The sequence below is a fragment of the Agelaius tricolor genome, unplaced genomic scaffold (assembly GCF_023055355.1).
Source record: "Agelaius tricolor isolate 1412-34295 unplaced genomic scaffold, bAgeTri1.0.p SCAF_5, whole genome shotgun sequence".
In the NCBI taxonomy this organism is placed as follows: Eukaryota; Metazoa; Chordata; class Aves; order Passeriformes; family Icteridae; genus Agelaius; species Agelaius tricolor.
The window spans coordinates 5,723,547-5,743,638 of NW_027269265.1; the positions used below are offsets into that span (position 1 = coordinate 5,723,547).

The window sequence follows — 20,092 nt, forward strand, 5'->3', positions numbered from 1 at the left end:
GCCTTGAGGAGAGCTGCTGATAACTGGGCCCAGTGCTCCAGCAGAGATCCTGATTGGCACCAGATGGAGCAGCACAATTGGCAATGGGCAGAGTTCCTGCTGGAGCACAGGAACATGGAGCTGGGCTGTGCTGCCCTGCCACATCCTGTCCCCTGCAGTCACTTCTCACAGAGCCCCTTGGCACAGCACCCTCACCCTTAAACCTGTCTGTATCTTGCTTTTGGCAGAAACAGGAGATAAAGCTTTTGTTGTGTCTCAGACCTGTGCAGCTGAGTGCTCCTGTTCAGCTGGTTTGTTCGGTTTGGAGCATTTCTTTGATTTATCTGGAATTCAGGAATTGGAGCACCTTCAACCCTGGCCTTGTCTGTGCTCACAGGCTGCTGTTGGGATTACTGATGGCATCCTGCTCTCAGCAGTGGGACTGAGCTTGGGACCCACTGTTATACCTTGTGACCTCTGTTTTCTAACCAGGTGTGTGCAGAGCTTTATTTAGTTCTTCCCAACACCTCTTGCTTTAGATTGTGATCTATGTTGCTCACACACAGGGCAGTGTAAGGGCAGCAGAGCTGAGAAAGGGGCCAGAAGGTAAGTCCTGATGTTGTGTCAGAAATGAAAGGATTTAGCCCTGAACACACATTTTGCTCCAGGAACACATCCCAAGCACAGACCAGACACCCTTACCCTCTATACCACAGCCTTCTTCTTGTGGGGTTTTGTTAATCAACGTGAATTAAGAATGAAAGTGAGGGAAGCAGGATCCTGGGGTCTATCATTTTAGGTTGCTCACCAGGTATTTGCCTGGTTAGAGCAGCAGCCCAGCCTCTCATGTGTTTGAGTCCTTGTAAGCTTAAAAATTCAGCCTGTGGGAATTTGACATGAAACAGGTGTGTTTAGAAAGAGATTTTTATTTAGTCAAGTATGTCATCAGCTTGGTAGATCTGTCAAGTTACAGGATGACAGAGACATAACAAAACCAAAAAAAAAGCTGTTGTTTGCAGTCATGCAATATGAAAAGTTTCTCAGCCTTAGCCCAAGTACAGCAGGATTTCTTACACACTCGTCCTTACTTCCTCTTCCTTGAATAGGAGGCATCAGCATCCTGGGGAGAGAGGAGATCAAATCAGTATTTCCCCACCCTGTGTTAAAAACAACACTGTGAGTGAAAGACTTCCTTTGAAACAGCTTGTGACCATGGGCAGTTAGAGGGTTAAAGCACAAAGTTTTAAGCTGCATGTGCCACCCTTACTTTTCTATTTCCTGTACTTGATTATTTACTTGAGGTGCTTTTGTGGAGCTGTACTTCAGCTCTCCACGTGTCCCCAAGCTCCTTGGGTGAGACACAGGCTCAGTCACCCTTTCCCTGCTCTCAGAAGAGCTTCTCCAATGGGTCTACAGCCCATTCTTACTGTCATATATGCATTTAATTTATGTCATATGGGGTCAATAAATGTACACACTGTGGATAACTGCAACAATTTCCATCCCAAAAGTCTTAAGCAATGATCCTGCCCCGCACATCAGGGCTCTAAATGTGCCTGAGGAGCAACGCAATCCCAACAAACATTCCCACAGCAGAGTGCAACAAGCAAGCAGGGGGGGAGAGGGGCACTCTGCACACTCACAATTCCACTCTTGAAGTTCTGAATCCTCCTCTTGCCCATCCTGTTCATGAGCCACCAGGCCCAGGTGGGCGCGTACTGCCACAGGTAGCACACGGCCAGGTAGGGGTGGTCGCTGATCCAGGCCTCCTTCACGTCGTTGGCCACGCTCACCAGGGTGAGGCGGGCACAGCGATCCGTGGGCATCTTGTGGGACTGGTCCCCGCTGTTCTCGATGGACTGAGGGGGGCACAGAGCAGGGAGGGGTCAGAACTGCAGCCCTGGCACTGACAGAGGGAGGAAAAGGGACACACTCCATGCCACAGATATATTCCTCCTTGTTCCCCCACAAGAACTCGCCCAGAGACTGGGGAGGGGAACACATCCCTCACTATCCTCTGGTTTTCAGTGTGGGAACACTTTGCACCTTCCTTTTGGTCAAATTTTAACCCTTTTAATTAATACCTCTACTGATGGGTCAAAGGTTAACAAAAATGCATCTCCAAGCTCTATTCTGCTTCAGCAGGGCTTCCACTTGATGGGGATTGTTGAACAAATTCCCCCATCTGCAGCTCTGAGGAATGGGAACTCCCCAGTTCCCAGCTGTGCCTGCCCCATTTTACACTACAAGTTACTCAAGTACCCAAGTGAGTAGGTGAGGTCACATTCCCCATAAACTTAAATATTCCTGCCAGTTCTCTCCATCTCAACCAAGAGAGCAGCAGCTTTGGAGCAGGGACATCAGCCTGTCTTGTCACTGCATTATTTAGTGAACACAAACCACAGCCCTGTGAACTTGTGCACATTTCACTCAGCAATAACAGGCTACTCTAGCAATCTGTCCTTCTGTTTCACAGGGCAGAAGCAGTCCTGATCTAGATTTGCTCCTCCTCCCTGGTCTTCTGCCACACCGAAATCTGAGGAATGTGTTTTGCAACTTTCACCATTGTTCAAAAAGTACATTTTTTCTTTCGCGTAAGTCAGAAGTTTTGCAACACAAAAATCGTTCCAGAACTCGATTCAACAATGGGAGATCCCCTCCCCCTCACTGGTGGGTCATCCTGAGCTTGAAATCGATTGAATTTAGGGCAGATTACAGTTTGATGTATCACAGTAGCAATTTTTGCCAGCTGCTTTGTCAGACAGCCTTTACTAAAAGCCATTGTGCAGTTGGAAGGTTTTGCTTTTCCTCCTGGAACAATCCCTAACAGGAAAGGAATGCACAGCTCGTGTCAGCTGAGCCAGGGCTGTGCCAGCAGCGTCACCCAGCAGGGCACAGCGTGACCAGGGCAAACAAAACCCTACCTGTGCAGCAAGGACAGCACTCCCCAGCAGAACTGTCTCCAGAAAATCCTGGCTTTCCCCCCCAGAACTGCAGCACAGGGGCTGTACAGCACATTTTACTTTACTTGGGTTGTTTGTGTTGGAAGAGAGAAGGAATAGCAATTATCAAACTTGATGCCACCAAGAATTACAAGATATACACAGTTCTGCACCACTCAGAGAGCATTTCTTGGTAAGAAGACGAGGTTAGTGTTTGCAGGGAGGACAAAACCAGACAAAATACCCCACAAAAGGATCACTGGCCCCACAGCAGAAGTTGGGTTTGTCACAGCAGAACTGAGTCCTTACCTTTGCAAGATTCTCAGTAAAGACATTTTGGATGATCTGGGACTGCACAGGCCCTGGGCAGATTTGGATTATGCTTATCTCAGGGTAGTCAGTCAGCTCAGTCCTCAGAGAATTAAAGAACCCCTAGAAGACAAAAATAGAGTTAAATCTTCCTTTCCCATGTTTTCTGCAAGGTTTAGCTGATGACATCTTATCATACAAATTTATACTGTAAAGATAACAAGATTCCACTACAAGCAATTCCTTCAATTTTCTTTGACTTTTCACACTCAATGGCTAATTTAGCATTTTAGCAGCAGTTACAGACATTGATCTATAAACCAGTGAGGAATCCATCCTCATCAAATACCCAGTAATTTCTCTAAACTACAGCCAAATTCTGCTGTCCCTGTACTGAGGACAAGCCCTACTGTTTGGCAATGGAAATGCCACCAATCCTAAGTATTGCAATATCATGGAAATTACCTTTTGCAGGTCAATTGCTGTTTGGGATGACAGTAAAGAGTTTATACAGTTTCTATGAAGTAAATGACACTGGTTTATGTAAGAAAAGGATGAAAATTTTCACATAGCAAAGTCAAAAATGCACCCTGATGCTTCAGGGGGTTAATTTGCAGCACTGAATTTGCTACAGAGTTTGAAATTGTCAGTCACATAGATACAAATCTTATTTCAGCTCAGGAATATGCTACCAGTGTATCCAAGTTAAACCAAAATTACAAAAATTGTGAGTACTTCTTTTCTGTAAGCTAAGAGAATACAAGGTTTTCTGAATCTCTGTAGCAATGCATATTTAGACAGCAACTATTATGGGAAACATGGCCAGTTCAGAAGGGTGCATTGCACCAAAGCTGTGGTCAAGCACTCTGGAGGATGATTTAGCCACCACACCATCATGTCTTATCTTTGGCCTGGCTACCAGCAGCCCCCTGTATCTATTCCAACACATAATTCTGTGTCACAGCAGAGACACAGAGTGAGCACAGGCTGATAAACTTCTCCCACTCTAGTAAAATTTTATCACTTTACTCCCATCCAGCTTGGGAGGAGGGCTGGCTGCCCCAGAGCTCTTCCCTGAGCAGCAACAGAGACTAAAACCAGTCAGATCTGGGCCTGTGGTGACACAGAACCAGCAGCTGGGACAAGCCACCAAAGCTCAGCAAGGAGCAGCACACTCTGACCAACAGCAGGGGCTCCAGTTTCCCAGTGGCTGCTGGCTAATTCCAATTGATGGATTCCATACAGGCTTTGCAGTTCAGTTCCTAAAAACACTGAGCAAGAATTTAAAATTGTGAGTACCCACAGGCCCCAGATCTGGGGCTGGATCTTCACAGCATGTCAGCAAAGCCTGGAGAGGATTAAATCCTAATACTGGAAACTGATGTGCTCCTGGACAGATGGGAATCTGCTCCTGGACACCCAGCAGTTTTGGTTTAAAAATCCAGGCCCTCCCCTGGTTCCCCCACCCTCGTGTGCACAAGCAGGGCAGTTTTATCCAGCACTCCAGGCTAATCCTACATCCCAACCTGCACTTTCCCCATCCCCTTCCTTCCCTGAGGGACCCTGAGCCCACTTGTTCCAGAAAATCCCCAAACCCCCAGGTTGTGCAGTGCTGTCACAAAGGTGGGGACTCAGTCCAGCTGAGGATAAAATCAATCCCACCTAAAAAGGCACATGAAATCACACCTAAAAAGGCACACAAAATCACACCTAAAAAGGCACACAAAATCCCACCTAAAAAGGCACACAAAATCACACCTAAAAAGGCACACAGACCCCCACTTGCCCACCACTCCCTGCCCCTTGGAGGTGAGGAACAGAACTGGCTCCCATTTTGTCTGAAGGGAACACACTCAAGATGCACTTCCAGGAGCCAGGGAGGTGGAAGAGCATTTGTCTGGGAATGCTGGGATGGAAGGGAAGCCAGAGCCCGGCTCAGTCACTTTTGACAAAGCTCCTCCACCTGCTCAGATGCTGGGAGGCTCCTGGGATCCAAGCTGTACCTAAAACTGGGCACTTGAGCAGCCACACAGAGGCACAGAGCAGCAGCAGGCAGCTCCAGGGCACTGCCAGGGTGGTTCCATTAAAGGCTGCACAGCCTGTAAACATGAAATGCAAGTAGCCAGAGGTGCCAGCAAGCTCCTGGTCCTGCTCTGCAGCCATTCTGCTGTCCCTCATCCTTCCCTCGTGCTGCAGCTCCACCAGACAAGTGGCACAGCCTCACCAGCAACCCAGGAGGGCCAGGACACTCACCCACCCTAAATCCTGGCTGAGGCACACTGCCAAGGGCCTCCTGAAAACCAGAATCTCACACAGACTCAGTCCCCTCTGGGGACATGGTTTTTTAATTCCAGCACTTATCCTTGATATTCAAAGATAGCTGGTATGAAATTCCTCTGCTTCCTCCCAGAAGAGAAGCATTAAATTCCTCAGCAAGAAAAATAAGGGCTTCCTCTTATTGAAATTCAGGCAGGGCCAGACCCAGGTTTGGGAGCAGTAAAGGAACTCCAGTGCAAGAGGAAGAACCTGAGTGTTTCCACCAAGCCCAGAGTGAAGAAATTCCACTAAAAACCAGACAGTGAACAGAGAGAGGAGCTGCTGCTGCCCAGTCCATGTGCTGAGACAAGTTCCTGATGAAGGAACATTTTGAAGGCCACCATTCCTGATCCATGGCACCAAGCAGATGAATTACAGCTGGTGAATGGCACAGGAGCTCCATGAGCATCATCCCTCCAGGAGGAAAACTGCACCAGGCAGATGCAGACTCCTGTGGGCTTGACTCATGCTCTAACAGCACTCCCAGCACTGGAATAAAGGGTAATTTCATCAGAAGAACATTGTTATGAAGAATTCCAGTTGGCAGGAATCAAAGCATGATTGTTTCTAGGACAGATTCTAATTCCAGGCAGAATTCCTTCCTTCCTCCTACAACTGCCATTTAAAGGAATTTTTTTAAACCCCAAAAATAAACCCAAACCAAAAAACCAACAAGAAAGAAAAAAAAGAAAAAGAAACACAACAAGAAAAAAATACACAACAAGAAAAAAAAAAACACAAGAAAAAAAACCCAACAAGAAAAAAAAGCAAGGAAAAAAAAAGCAAGGGAAAAACCCACAAGAAAAAAAACCAACAACAAGAAAAAAAACCAAAAAAACCAAAACCAAACAAAACCAAGTAAAAGGAAGGATTTTTTCAAAAAGAGGTGTAATTAACTTTGCAGCATTAAGTGTGTCAGTTGTGATAGACTTCAAGGCATGAATTAAAAAATACCAAAACAAGCCAAAAAACACAACAGACAAATCCATGTCAGATGGGCTCACATATTTAATAACTGGTGGCCAAAACACAACCTTCAAGAAGACCTTACAATACAGGACAGGTGGATACATGCTGGGAAACCTGAACAGGAAAAGCACTACTTTTTGCTTTGGCTTATTTTTCCCCTCCCTTCTTCCAGTCTCTATTTCTTTTTGGTCACCATCAGAAATGGGCTACAGGGCTAAGGAATTCTGCCATTCCTACAGAATTCCTTTATCTGAACTGCCCTGGTGAAGTTTGTTCTTTAAAAAAGTTTTTTCTTGTTTTTGGGGGCTTCATGCCCTCATCTAGCTGTAACTCCAGACTGATCAAACACTCTCAGGCAGAGTATTTCCAAAACCAATATTGCAAGTCCTGTTTCAACACCTGCAATTAGTCTTTCTAGACTTACTGGGAAAGAAATAAGGAAGGAGGTTTGGAGTCTGGCCTAGTTATTGAGTAGAGGTAGAAGCTAATAAAGATAGAAGCAGTTCAGTCAGTTTATTTCAATTAATTTTAGTAAACTATCTCTTTAAAGCTTTATCTGTGCTCTCAATCTTAACATGAGATTGAAAATTCTGAGTATTTTTAAAGCAACACATGAATTCCTCGTGCTCTGCAATTAATTAGCCATGCTTAGCCCAGCTGCACCACACCCAAAGATAATTCAACTGAAAGAACATTTAATAAATAAAAGAGCATGAAGGGAAGTCAGGCTTCTGCTCATTGCATTCTTCTAATTTTAATCTACCAGGCTTAACCCAAAAGCTGGCCTGTAATGGGCAATTCCAGCATTGCCACTCCAGGGAAAAGCAGCAGATCTCTCCCCATCACTAACTGAATATGTTTTTTAGCAGAGATCTGTCACCATATTCTACATCTTATATTTTCAAGAGGCTTTGCAGTGTCAGCCACTTGTTACATTTTTGTTGTTGCTGGTCAAATTGTCAAAAAGATATTGATCCCTTGGCTTAAGCAGTTGTTTGTTCTGTTCACGTGCTGAAATGCAGCAGGGAGTAAGAAGCTGCCAGATTTTAAACCACCACTGAGCACAGCTGAAGTTTGTTTTACTGACATCAAGATGTACATTAGCAGGAGGCCAAACAGTGGTGAAAGACAAATATGCCCAAACAAATTTACAAGTTAAACAAGAGATTCCTCAATGATACAGGCAGAAAGTTTTCTGAACTCCTCTTTTATGTTTTTCTACTCCAGTGACACTGCTTTCAAAAACTTTTTCCAGGCAATGTTGAGTGCTAAGTGTCAGGCAGAAGGTAACTTCCTATGGCACTGGAGCTGCCAGCTCTTCACACCACAGAAAGACACAACTCTTGGGCAGAGTCTTTCAGCTGCTCCCAGATGGATCAGGAGCTCTCATTTCTCTGAGCAGTCTGCCTTACCACTCACTGTTCTCATTTCACTGCCCTAAAAATCTCCTCAAGTTGTAAAACTCTCACCAGTGACTCTCCCTAAAATAATTGAGAACTTTAGGGCTCTGTATACAACAGAATAATGCTCTCATAGAGGTATTCCCTCACCTGAAGGGCAGAGGCTGAGGTTTTGTGGAATTTCACACTGAAATTTAACCATGTAATGGTTAGAACCAACTAATCTGGCACTTGCATTCCAGTCAGGGGAAAAAAATCAACAGTGGGAGCTATTTCACATTTCAGAGCAAATTAATTCTAAAGGAACTTCCAGTACCTGAGCATGTTGCATATGCTGTGTGAAATTTCAGGTGAGACTTGTGTTTTCTGCACAGAACAAAGCCCTCTGCTGCAGCACTGGCACTGGTCCTCTTAATTAGCTTAATTAACTTCCAGCCTGAAACTCACCTGCAGCGCGTGCTTGCTGGCACAGTAGCCAGTGGCAAGAGGAGCTCCCATGATGCCCATCACACTGCTGACAGTGACAATCTTCCCTTTCTTCCTCTGGATCATGTGGTTCAGGACATACTTTGTCAGGGAGATGGTGCCCAGGTAGTTGAGCTCAATGATGGCATTGTAGACATCCAGGTTGGTGTCCACGAACAGGGAGCGCTGTGAGCGCCCACCGTTGTTGACCAGAACATCAATCTCCAGAGAGATGAGAAGATAAATTAATATGAACACAATTCCCTTTAATATTTGTGCTTCCTCAGGCAATTCAGTTCAGTTTAGTCCTTGGGAAGGACCAGTGATTATTTGTTTGTTGCTGAAAACCAGAAGCAAGCAAGAGAAGGGATAAAAATGCAGGTACTTTTTGGCAAGTTTAATGCTGAAGAAAGGTATAGACACTTCTGAATTTATCATACAGTGACATATGAGCATAAATGCAGGTGCAGGAGACAAAGAAATAAAAGTTTAACCCCAGAAGCACATCTTACCTTGCCAAAGTGCTTGAGCACACTGTTGGTGGCAGCTTCATGAGAGGATCTGTCAGTCAGGTCGAGACGCAGAACTAGGATATCATTTTCACTCAGGCTGCTAATCTCTAAAAAACAACCATAAGGGAATGGGAGCTGATAAGATTCCCAAAGTCAGAACTGTGGGAAACATAATATGCTTTTCAACACCACATTTTCACAAAGAAGACACTAAGAAACCATAACATCAAGCTGGAAATAAAATGCTTGCTTTGTTTTCATTTTGACCCCCACACAGAATCTATTTTTAATCTGTTCCTGCCAAATGTTTTTTTCCACTATGTTTTTGTATGTGAAAAGCCTGACTTTATAAACAGACTTTGTAGCACAATACAGAAGTTTCACTTCTCCAAATAAATTGCAATAGTTAGGAGTAAAATCCAGCTGAAACTTTTCACTGGGGGATTCAGAAGCATATTGGGGGCCCTGACAGGGATGTCAACAGGTCAAGCATGTTTATTCCTGACAACAGGACTTGTACAATTCACACCCAAAACACAGCATACAAACCTGAGCAGCTATGAGGTAAAGCCTATAGAAGCTGAATTTTGGGGATTTTTTGGGAGGAGGTAAATGGCTTTTGTTTAACTGACAGCTTTTAACATATCCATGCCCTGAAATAAAAATCAGCTGCCATCAAGTTCCAGCCTTTTTGTCACGTTTTTCCCCCACTGTCTCTTCAGAACAACTGACCTTTTCCACAGAAGGCATTTCTTGAGCAGTGATTTGTTACCCTGGGGTTTTGGGGCAGATGACTCACAAAAACAAAATCTTCATCATTTCAAGCTTTTTTTAAACTACATCTAACAAGAATTTTTACATGATTTCTATTACTTTGTTAGGGCTAATTTTTTTTCCTAAATCAATTCCTAACCTCATCTAGGTGTGGTTGCTCCCCTTTAAGCAGCTTCCCTCTTCAGAGCCCCAAGCTTTGACTTTTTAATTACTACTTCTTGCAAATATAGAGCAAGTTGAACTTTGTCTTAACAGTGATATAGAAATAAAGAGGTTACTTAAACCCACAAGTTGCCTCTGTTCAAAGGTCATTAGTATTTAAGCCACTGGTTAAATAAATAAATAATAAACCAAACTGTCTGGCTTAATGTTAGCAATGTTTCCATTTATTGCTCCATGTGCATTTTCTCCTCCATTTCTTCCAGAAATACAGCAGTAAAATGTAGTTGAAGCTGCCCTCTCAGGGGCACACCTCTGCCTGTGCTGCCTGAAGCAGATTGGCACAGCTGGTACCTGCTGGGGTGTGGATATTTCTGCCATGGGTTAACAAGACCACAGGGCCAGCCCAGCCATGAAATCTACACAGGGGAGAAAGGAAAGAGCAGAGCAAGAGACACAGGCTGCTGGTAAGGAAGGAAGTGCTCTTTTATAAGATGTTAGAAATGTCTGACATCAGGAAACTTTAAACCAGAAACCTTGAACAGGATTTCCACATTCAAACTGTGCATCTCCAGCAGCTTCCTTAGTTCTTTCTAGGGTGAGGGGTCCTTACTGCAGGCACTCCTCAGACAGCTTTTACAAAACCTATTCCTGTTACCCTTTTCTGAACCCCTTCTCCCATTCACTGTGCCATTGTTTTTCTGGCTGATGACCAGCACTGTGCCTGGTGCAGAAGGTCCCAATTTCTGCACTGCCAGAATGGTGCTCCTTGTTGCTTTTACCTACAAACCCTAATATTCCACTGCTCCTCTTGCCTGCTGCCAAAGTGAGGTTTTTAAGGGAACAATTATGAAATCCAGAAAAAACACTTGGTCCCAAGTGGGAGACCTTAATTTAAAGTTCATTGCTTGGATTTCAGATCAGCAACTCTTTTCAATACATGTTAATCCCAGGTAGCAGTTTCTCATAACATGTTAAACACCATAGCTCAGAGTAGTATTTTCCAGCTCTTCTGCATTTCCTCTTCTTTCTTTTCTTTCTCCCTTGTATAAATGCCCTTCAACAGAGGCTGAGCTTTCAGCAGGGGCTAATCAACATGACCTCCTGGGGTCCATTTCAACCTCAATTACTGTATAATTCTTGAACTTATGGTTGCCTGTCACTCATTTGGCCTATCCATAATTAAATCATATTTGACCTTTGCCAAACAGAGAAACATCTCCTCCTACTTTTTTTTCTTTTTAGGATTTTTGAGAGAAAACAGCCTACAACATTTCTGAGAAAAGAAAGAGTGGTTGGGGGAAATAGAGAAGCCTCTTGCAGGAGCTGAGTGAGTTATACAAGTTGTTTTCTCTCCCTCATGTCCAAGTGCAGTGAAGTGTTGAATTGGCATATGCATGACTCAACAGGGATTACCTCTCCCTCACTCTCTCTTTCTCCCCCTCAGCTTTTAAGCAGTGTAGAATGCACAAACCTGTACCACAGGGTGGTGTCACTAAACTTTGAACAAGATATATGTGCTTGTTTCTGACACAGCTCAGTTGCTGCAGTGTCCAAGCTCTTCAGCGGGCGTGTTGCAGCACATGAGCTCCAGTTATGCCCCATAAATCAGCCAAATTCACACTGATGTTGCACATTGCTGCTCAGGCTTCACCCACCCCACTCAAACCTTACAGGACAGTCCTGAACTCAGCTGCCAAGTGAAAACATGCAGGTGGAAGCAGGCACAGGCCACCCAGGAAGCACATGGACAAGCATGCAGAGATGGAATCAGGGAGAGCAACACCCAGGCGGAGCTGAAACTGAAATTTCCACTGGAGTTGAGGAACGTGACAGGCAGCAAAGGCTTCTCAGGTGCAACAGCAACAAAAGGGAGGCCAAAGGCAGGGTGAGCTCACAGCTGGACAGGGATGGTGAGGAAGAAATGATGAAATGCACAGAAAAACCTGAGGTACTCAATGCCTTCTTTGCCCCAGTCTTCTCTGGCAAGATCTCCTCTCAGGTCTCCCACACTCCTGAGGCTACACTCTGGGGAAAGAAACACTACCAGAGTCAGACAAATTAGGGACAAAATGCACCTACAAGCAGGGCAAAATCTGCATCTGTGATTTACAAGAGCTGACCAATGTCCCTCCTTTCTGGAATTTTCTAGGTGGAGTAGCACCCCAGGGACAGCAAGAAAACAAATGCCACAAAGCCTAACCTCAGTCCTTGGGAAAATGACATGGCAATTCCTCCTGAAAGCAATTTCCAAGGAAGTGAAGGACAAGAAGGTGTGTGGGAAAACCCACCGTGGATTTAGCATGGCCATATACTGCCTGACCAACTCAATTGCTTTTTGTGATCAGCTGTGGCATCCCTCCATGATCAATATGTTGGAATATCTTTGCTAATGACCCAGATGATGGGAAAAAACCCACAGATTTTCATAAAATTTTGATTTAACATCAGGTTCAGAGGAGCAGTCCTGCTGCAGGGCTGGACTGCCATGCAGAGGCACCTTAACAAGTTCAAAGAATAGTTTGACAAACCTCATTAAGCTCCATTAATTAAAATGCAGATTTTCACACCTATGACAGGACATAGAAGCTGGCTGTAGAAAACAGGAACTATCATAGAATAGTTTAGGTTGGAAGGGACCTTAAATGTCACCTCATTCTAAACCCCTGCCATGGAGAGGTCAGGTTGCTCAAAGAATCATCCATCCTGGCCTTGGATGCTGCCAGGGATGGCACAGCCACAGCCACTCTGGGTAACCTGTCCCAGGGCCTCACCAGCCTCAAAAGAAAGAATTTCTTCCAAATATCTAATCCAAACTTGGTTTCTGTCAGTTTAAAGCCATTCCCCCTTGTCCTGTCACTTCCTGCCCTGGTTATGTTCCTGTGTCACTGAAGAGTTTCCAATATTCCTACTAATCAGACCTCCAGTTAAAGCAAAGTTCATGAGCAAACATTTGCAAAGCACAGGGCTAAATAAGACTTCCAAGGATATGTGTGGCACAGATCAGACGTTCACAGGGCCAGTGGAAGTTGGCAGAGGCAGAAATCTTTCACTATAGGACACGAAATAACACGATGCACACACAGCTCTCCCAAGGTAAAGAGCACCTTTAATTTCTGACTCCAACATTTACAGATTTCCAAAAGTGACAGTGGATTGGAGGGTGACAGTGCCACCTCTCCAATGACACTGGACAAACCAGCAGTCCATCAAATTTCTCCTCCTCCATAAAAGAATGCAAAACAATAAGTTATTTACGGAAAGTGTGTGAGAAAGTTTGTTACAAGAATGTAAACATCAGAAGGCTTCGAAAAACTTAAATCAGGGCAACAGAAATCACCTCAGGTAAATCAATGCTCTTAGCCCACATGACTTGAAATAGTATTTCTGAATATTCCTTAGCACACTCCACAGGTATTTCCTGAAAGTGCCCATCCAGGATTGCAGCTGCTGCCAGCCTGCCTCATGTCATCAATTTTGCAATCACAACAAACAGCCGCGGACGCAAACGGCGTTGCAGATTTCTGCTGACCATTGCATCACACAGCACTGGGATTTTGTCACAATTGCCACTTCACCACACTGTCATCACATGTCCCCTGCCTCTTTTTAAATATCAGACTCTTCAGGTGACTGCTTTTTGGAGCCCTCAGAAAATAAAACCAGGATAAAAGGAGTTGTGCATTTTTGAAAGTTCCTTGAAAGCTTTTCTGAGTAGGCTGCTGCAACTTTCAGCTTTCTAGACATGTCTAGGTGCTAATCCAAGAAAAACATCTGATTATTCTCTAGCACACATTCCAAGTAGACTGTGGACATTCTGTCAACAGTGCTAAGACTGAACTCTTGGTGTGATAACACATTCCACATAAAATACTCCATCCTGAGCTATAGAGGATAAATAGTCTGAAAAAACGCATAATGTTAATCATGTTCAAACCTTCTATCTATCAGTGTGAATTAACTGCCTATTCCTCTTGCTGCCAAGCCAGAAAACAGGAGGGAAAAAGAGAAACAGGAGGAATGAAGCCAGATCATTGAGTCATCAGGCATATGAAAACTAACTGGAAGATAACTGGAATAGTTAAAAATTTTGCTCCACCATTTTTCTTCTTGATTACAGGAGATCCTCCTCCTTCCACATTCTTAGAACAACTTTTTCTGAACATTTTTATTAGTCTTTTCCAAAGAGCAAAGTCAGTTTTCTCTCTGCCTGTAACATGCACAAACCTGAAGAAAGAATATTTCTTAGCAGCAAGCAGCTAGGTGGTTTGGTTCTTTACAGGATGATACCCCTGGGATTGTTTCCTCCATTCCCCACAGTTTTTATTCCATTTCTTAATCTAATACCTTACAAGAGCACTTGCAACTGATAACGAGATTTTTAGGTAACAGTGCCTTATGTAGGAAGTTGAAATGCGTGTCTATACAAAGGCTTCTCACTCTACAAAAAGAAGATACCAGCTCTGTACAAAGTTGAATTTCCTCATTAAATTTATTCTGGTGATATGTGGGTTAGTGTTCCTGTGGCAATCCCAGCCCAGCCAGGGTGGAACTGCTGGCATGGAGTGCCAGGTTGTACTTACGAAGGCATTTCTTTTTCACTCTCTGCAGCTCATCCTCCCTCCTGGCAGAGATGGCAAGCAAGGCTCCCAGCTTTGCCAGCTGGTAAGACAGCTCTTCTCCAATGCCACTCGAGGCTCCCGTCACCCAGACAACCTTGCCACGCAGTTCATGTTCTAGCAAAAGAACCAAGACAGCAGTTCACACATTGCCAATGCTAGGATAAGCATCTAACTCACTGCAGGGGTGGAATCTGGTGCTGTTTTTAAGAAATATGCTCATTTTGGGGGGTGTTACAGAATGCTGACTTCTTTATGTTTTAGTCACATGCAGTTGTGAAATTGTTCATAGTTGTTCTGTTGCCATTTGAACTTTGTTCCAAGGCTGATCTGAATAAACACGAGTTATTTACCTGAGGGAAGGAATCTGATTGCATTTCTGCAGGCCATCCACACATAAAAATTCCACTAACCTCATCAAAAACAGTTTCAGAGGAAAAAGGGAAAGAAAATTCTTGGAATTGACAGGAAACAGTTACTGTACTGCAAATACAAACAAAAGCCTAACCAATTCTTTCCAAATAATGTCTCATCCCAAAAAATGTTCCAGGGTAATTGCTGACTGAGTAAAATTCTCTGAACAGAAAGACAACTAATCACAAAAAATGGGTTTCCATCCTCTTTGTTTAGGATCTGCTGCAGGTTAGCTCCTGCACTGGCCAGGGCACAGTACACAGAGTTCCCAAGGTGTAAATTCACACCTGGATTCCCCAGCTCCTGCCCTGACACGCTTTTTTAACCTGCAGTAAAATTAAGAGCATCTTGCTCTGTTCACAGCTCTGCTGATAATGCCTGTTCCCACTTGTCTACAACCATCCCCACTCCATGGTACACCTGGGCACTGGGAAAAGCCTTTGCCCTCCAGACCTACATCCAAAATCATCCAATACCACAGATGGCTGAAAAATCACTCAGTTAATTCCAGAACATGATTAAGGGATGAAAGATCACAAGTGTCAGAGCACTTTCCAGAAGGAATCGTTGCCTGACACGTGTCTGTGTTCCTCAAGATCAGCCACAGTGAATATCAGTCTTGGGGAAAATCTGACTCACTCAGAGCACTGCTGACAGGAGCTCTTCCCTCTGTTTCTCAAGTTTGTGCATTCCAACATCTAGCCAACCAAGAAAGATTTCAAGGCATAATTTAAATATCAGAGCCAAATGCAGTTCCTGAGACTTAAAGCCAGTTCCATTCTGAAAAGGCTCAGAGTAGCATTTTTCAGCTCACTGAAATTTAAGCACTAATTTAATTTAGAAAAAAATACTCTTTTTCACTGTGGCTGACACTGCTTCTACTTCCTGCTCTCTCCAATAATCAGTTCCTGGTTCTCTCTACACCACACCGTGTTTCAAATTTCTACTTTTGGAGTCCTAATGACACAAATCCCACAAAGAGACCAGCACCAAAACCCTTCAGACAAAAGCAGTGAGCACTCAAAACTGGCTGTCAGAGCTCAGCTTGACTTTGTGGAGCTGGCAGTAAGTATTATTTGTCTTCTCTTAAGCTGACTGCATTTCAGCCAAAAAAATCCCTCCTAAACCCAGGCTTTTGTGGCTTGGGGTTGTTTGGAGTTTCTTGTTTCTAAAAACACTAACAACAGCAACAGGAGTCACTTCCCAAGGGAGAGATGTATTCTAAGGTTATGAACTAGGGATGTGGAAAGAGATTCTGTTGAAGTTGCAGAAATATCCACTGTGTTCATCATTAGAACAAATGGCTGTTGTCTGTAAAGCTTATCCACACCCTTTCCCTACAGTTTTATTCCAACATATTCCAAATTTATTGAATTAAACACAATAAACTCAGGAGTTTGCCTCTCCTACAACATTTTTTTCCTGAAAACCCAGGCAGACAAACACTACACAAACAAAACACATGAATGTAATTTCAAAACAACACATGAATGTAATTTCAGCCCTGCTTACCACACTCATTCCTCTTGCTACTGAAAACAAATGGGCTTCCTCCTCCTACCACTTAGTTTCCCTGTTCCCAACCTGTCTTGGGCAGCTTCTCAGCAGTTATTCAGGATCTTGTTCTGTGAACAGAATAATTAACTGAGATAAGGAGAGTTTTCCCACCAATTCCCCAGAGCTGATCTTTACCAAGCACTGAGCTGCTGAGAGTTAACACAATGGGAAATCTCAAATGCTGGTGGTGCAGAACCAGTACCAAACCATCAACTTTGCTCCAGAATAAATGTCCTGTTGTTGCTGGAAATAAGTTTAAAAATTAACCATGCCAAATTAAAAAATAAAAGTAGATGATGCCATTACTAACCATTAACTCCTGTGCTACAAGGCATAACAAATGAGAGCCTGAACTGACTAGCACTGCAAGCAACCCAAAAAGTTGTTTTGTAGTTCTGCTTAGAGTTTTTTCCAACATTTCACAGCTCTTATAGCACAAGGCTGCCAGGTCATTACTTTCAGGAAAATTATTAGAAGTGGGGAAGTTTAAAACAGAACATCTACCCCAGAGCCCTAAAGGATCATACCATTATTCTTAAATTTAAGAGCAAGGCTTTCAGACATGGAAGGTTCATGTTCATGGAAGGTTCACCCTTAGCTTGATAATATTAAGCTGCCTGTGAAAAGCACAGGGTTTAGGGTGACTTCTATGCACTCAGAAAAACACAACACAGAAGGAAAGGCATCCAGCACCCAAAACTCCTTCTGTCCTGATCACACACGTATTCAGAGGATGGGAAGCAATCCAGCACCTGCCAATGAATAAATCCAAAAGTCAAATTTCCCTATAAAATTGAATCACTGGATTGGAACAAGTCTTACCTATATTAAGGCCTTTCTTTGTAATTGTAATTTATAGCACAAGAAACACAGGAGATCAGTCCACTTTCTGCTAAATACATTCATCTCCAAGAACTTCAACAGCCATAATAATGTTGTAGAAGTGATCACACAAAATAATGACTGCAAGAGTGATAGCTCTAACAACCCTTTAATTAAAAATTAAGGGATCCACACATTATTTACCTAGGCATCCTACACTACATGCCCAATATGGGGAGAAGGAAAAGGGAGAAGTTATTTGATGAAACAACTTTTCTATGTTTGTCTCTTCTGTTTTCCTGCCTGGTTTGTTAAATGGTACCATTTCAGTTAAATATTTTACTTAATAACAAGCACAGAGGCTGGGGGGAAAGGGGAGGTGGCCAAAACATTGCTGACCTCTTATGTTGATGAATTTTTGCCTGATTCTTTTTATATTACATGTTAAAACAACCCCATCATAAAATTACACTACACTGGTATTTGCATGTGAATTTTTAGACTACTTAAAGGGTTTCCAGGCCTTCAATAATTCTGAAGGCTACATTCAAATAACACTTTGTCTGCCCAAGAGAGCTCCTAGATCTTGATGCATATTGCACATAGATCCTTCAGGACAAAACTTCAATTCTGCTTGCATTAGTCAAGAAGTCAAGATTTATCTTACTTCTCTGCCCTGATTCTTTCCATGCTCTTTGCAAAGTCCACACACTAAGGTTTTTTGCAGTTTTGTTACAGCAAGGGAATGTTCTGATGGAGTTGATAAAAAGTTTGGGCTGAGTACCTAAACAGCTGAGAGATTGTTCACACTGATTTAAATGCAGTATTTCTTAGAGCTTTATTACTTGTGCTAGTCCATCTAATGGAGAACAGAAAAGGATGCACACTTGCAGGGAACTCCTACTGAGAGCAGGAGATGTCTCAAGGATGCCTCAAGTTTGTCCTACTCTTCTCTCCAGCTGTTCCTCACACCAAACTTCACCTGCAGCACCATCCCCTAAGGAACCATGGTCCCAAGCTCAAACCTTCACTCCACCACTCCTGGTCCACCTTCATTCCATGCAGTCCCGTCTCCCTAGCTCAACCCTACAACCCATTTCAGTTCCCACATGGGATATTCAATTTCAATTCCCACATGGGATATTCAATTTCAATTCCCACATGGGATACCTTATAAGTGCCTCTCATCCCACCTTCTGTCCCCAGTCTCCACCTAAAGCACCCACAGCCAGCGGCTCACAGCAGGCACAAATCACCCCAGCAGGCTAAACTAAGGGGGGATATTCACAAATTTGTGCCTTTTCTGACCAAGAGTCTCTATGAAGCAAACAAAACCTATGATTTCTAGGTTTCTAGGTCCAGAAATAGGGAGACTCGCAGTCAGAATAGAAAGCTCAACGGGAGCAAGAACTGAAAGTGCCTGTCTGACAATGTTTCACTGAAGCTTTGTCCCCCAGGTGAGCACAGAACCTTTCAGAGATGCAGGGACAGTCCCCATCAGCATCCCGTGCCGGGGCTGCTCCCTGGAGCCGTTCAGAGCACAATCCACGGAACAGGAAACCCTGTCAGCCCCAGCATTAACCATACTCATGTTTACTTCATTGCCCACAGCCCTGGGAAAGCAATATCAGCTTGAAGATCGCAGAACAGGCTGGAGCAGCAGCTAAATAGGCTCCAAAGCCACTCATCCCGGCCACACGGGCCAGGCACCCCATCCCTTCCCCAGCCTTCCTCCCACACTGTCCCCGTGCTCAGCTGCCCCGTGGGGCCCTGCCAGGACTGGGAACCTGCCCAGAAACTGCAAAACAAACAGTTCTGGCCCAAAGGAACCAGCCCTCGACCCACGGGAGCTCCCGAAGTGACTTTTTGAGAGCTGCTTTGCCAGCACGAGGGGCACCACGGCACCTTTGTTTTGCAGAGATAAACAAAACTCTACAACGTTTGTGAAGCTGGTATGTTTATTACAGCACTGGACGCATGTGGGAATCGTTTCTTTAAAATGACATGTGTACTTCTGGGAACATCGGGTCCTTTTTTTTATCTTCTTCTCAAATACATACGCATACAATTTCACAACAGGTTCATACATATTTATTTTTACGAATTTTGCGTGACATTTGTCAGTAGTTTTTTCTTTACCAGAAAGAATTCTTAGGTCAGGTTGACCTGCTCTCACGGCAGTTTCTGTCTCTATCTCTCCCTTCCTTATCTCTGTCTTTCACTGAAGCAGCTTTTCTGAGCTCAGCCTCTTTGCAATCAGACTACACAGCAAGCTGCATACTTAACTTAAAGATGTACATTCTACCTAAATTAAAACGGATTTCTACCTTAGAAAATTTCTACTCTGCCTCACTTTATGCAGGTAAATTACACTTTTGGAGTATATTTATGACAACCGCACGGGACAGCCGATGCCACCAGCACCGCTGTGCTCCCCGCCGCCCCCTTTCCCGAGCGCCGCCCGGCGGGTGACATTACCTGGCTTCTTCCCCCACCTCTCGGCCCAGAGCAGCGTGAGGTCCCCGTCGGCCCTCAGCCATCGCAGCAGCTGCACCAGCAGCGCCAGGAGGGCCCCTCCGGCCAGCGCCAGGCACAGCGCGCACCCCCACGCCATGGCCAGCGCACCGCGGCCCACCCTCACGGCGCCCCTTTATCGGGAGCCGCCCCGCTGCCCGCAGCCAGCGCCGGCCTCCTCCCCTCCTCCCCGCCTCCCTCCCTCCCTCCCTTCCCTTCCACCCCCGTCCGTCCCTTCGCCGTCGCTCCCCGCCGGGCCCCGCGGCCGCCAAGGCTGCGGCGATAAGCGCGGGCTCCGTGGGGCACAGGCCGAGCGTGCCGCCGGGGGTGAAGGCCGGGCT

At 44.6% G+C, this 20,092-nt stretch overlaps 1 protein-coding gene across 1 annotated transcript; it reads right to left on the bottom strand.

Annotated features, from left to right (window-relative positions):
- Positions 1-887: 887 nt before the first annotated feature.
- On the bottom strand, positions 888-19,919 carry DHRS7 (dehydrogenase/reductase 7). The gene is made up of 7 exons (XM_071426222.1): positions 19,716-19,919; positions 14,409-14,561; positions 8,893-8,999; positions 8,363-8,602; positions 3,231-3,353; positions 1,623-1,838; positions 888-1,099 (listed from the first exon to the last, which is right to left on the bottom strand). The coding sequence occupies exons 1-7, from the start codon at positions 19,849-19,851 to the stop codon at positions 1,064-1,066; spliced, it is 1,011 nt and encodes a 336-aa protein (XP_071282323.1). The 5' UTR covers positions 19,852-19,919; the 3' UTR covers positions 888-1,063.
- Positions 19,920-20,092: the final 173 nt, after the last annotated feature.

What these genes read in the sequence shown, in the direction of transcription:
- DHRS7 (XM_071426222.1), bottom strand. Translation starts at nt 19,851, where the DNA reads ATGGCGTGGGGGTGCGCGCTGTGCCTGGCGCTGGCCGGAGGGGCCCTC. An exon ending in TGCTCAAGCACTTTGGCAAG is followed by an intron (nt 8,603 to 8,892) that starts GTAAGATGTGCT and finishes ATCTCTCTGGAG; the next exon opens with ATTGATGTTCTGGTCAACAA. An exon ending in TTACTGAGAATCTTGCAAAG is followed by an intron (nt 1,839 to 3,230) that starts GTAAGGACTCAG and finishes TGCCCCCCTCAG; the next exon opens with TCCATCGAGAACAGCGGGGA.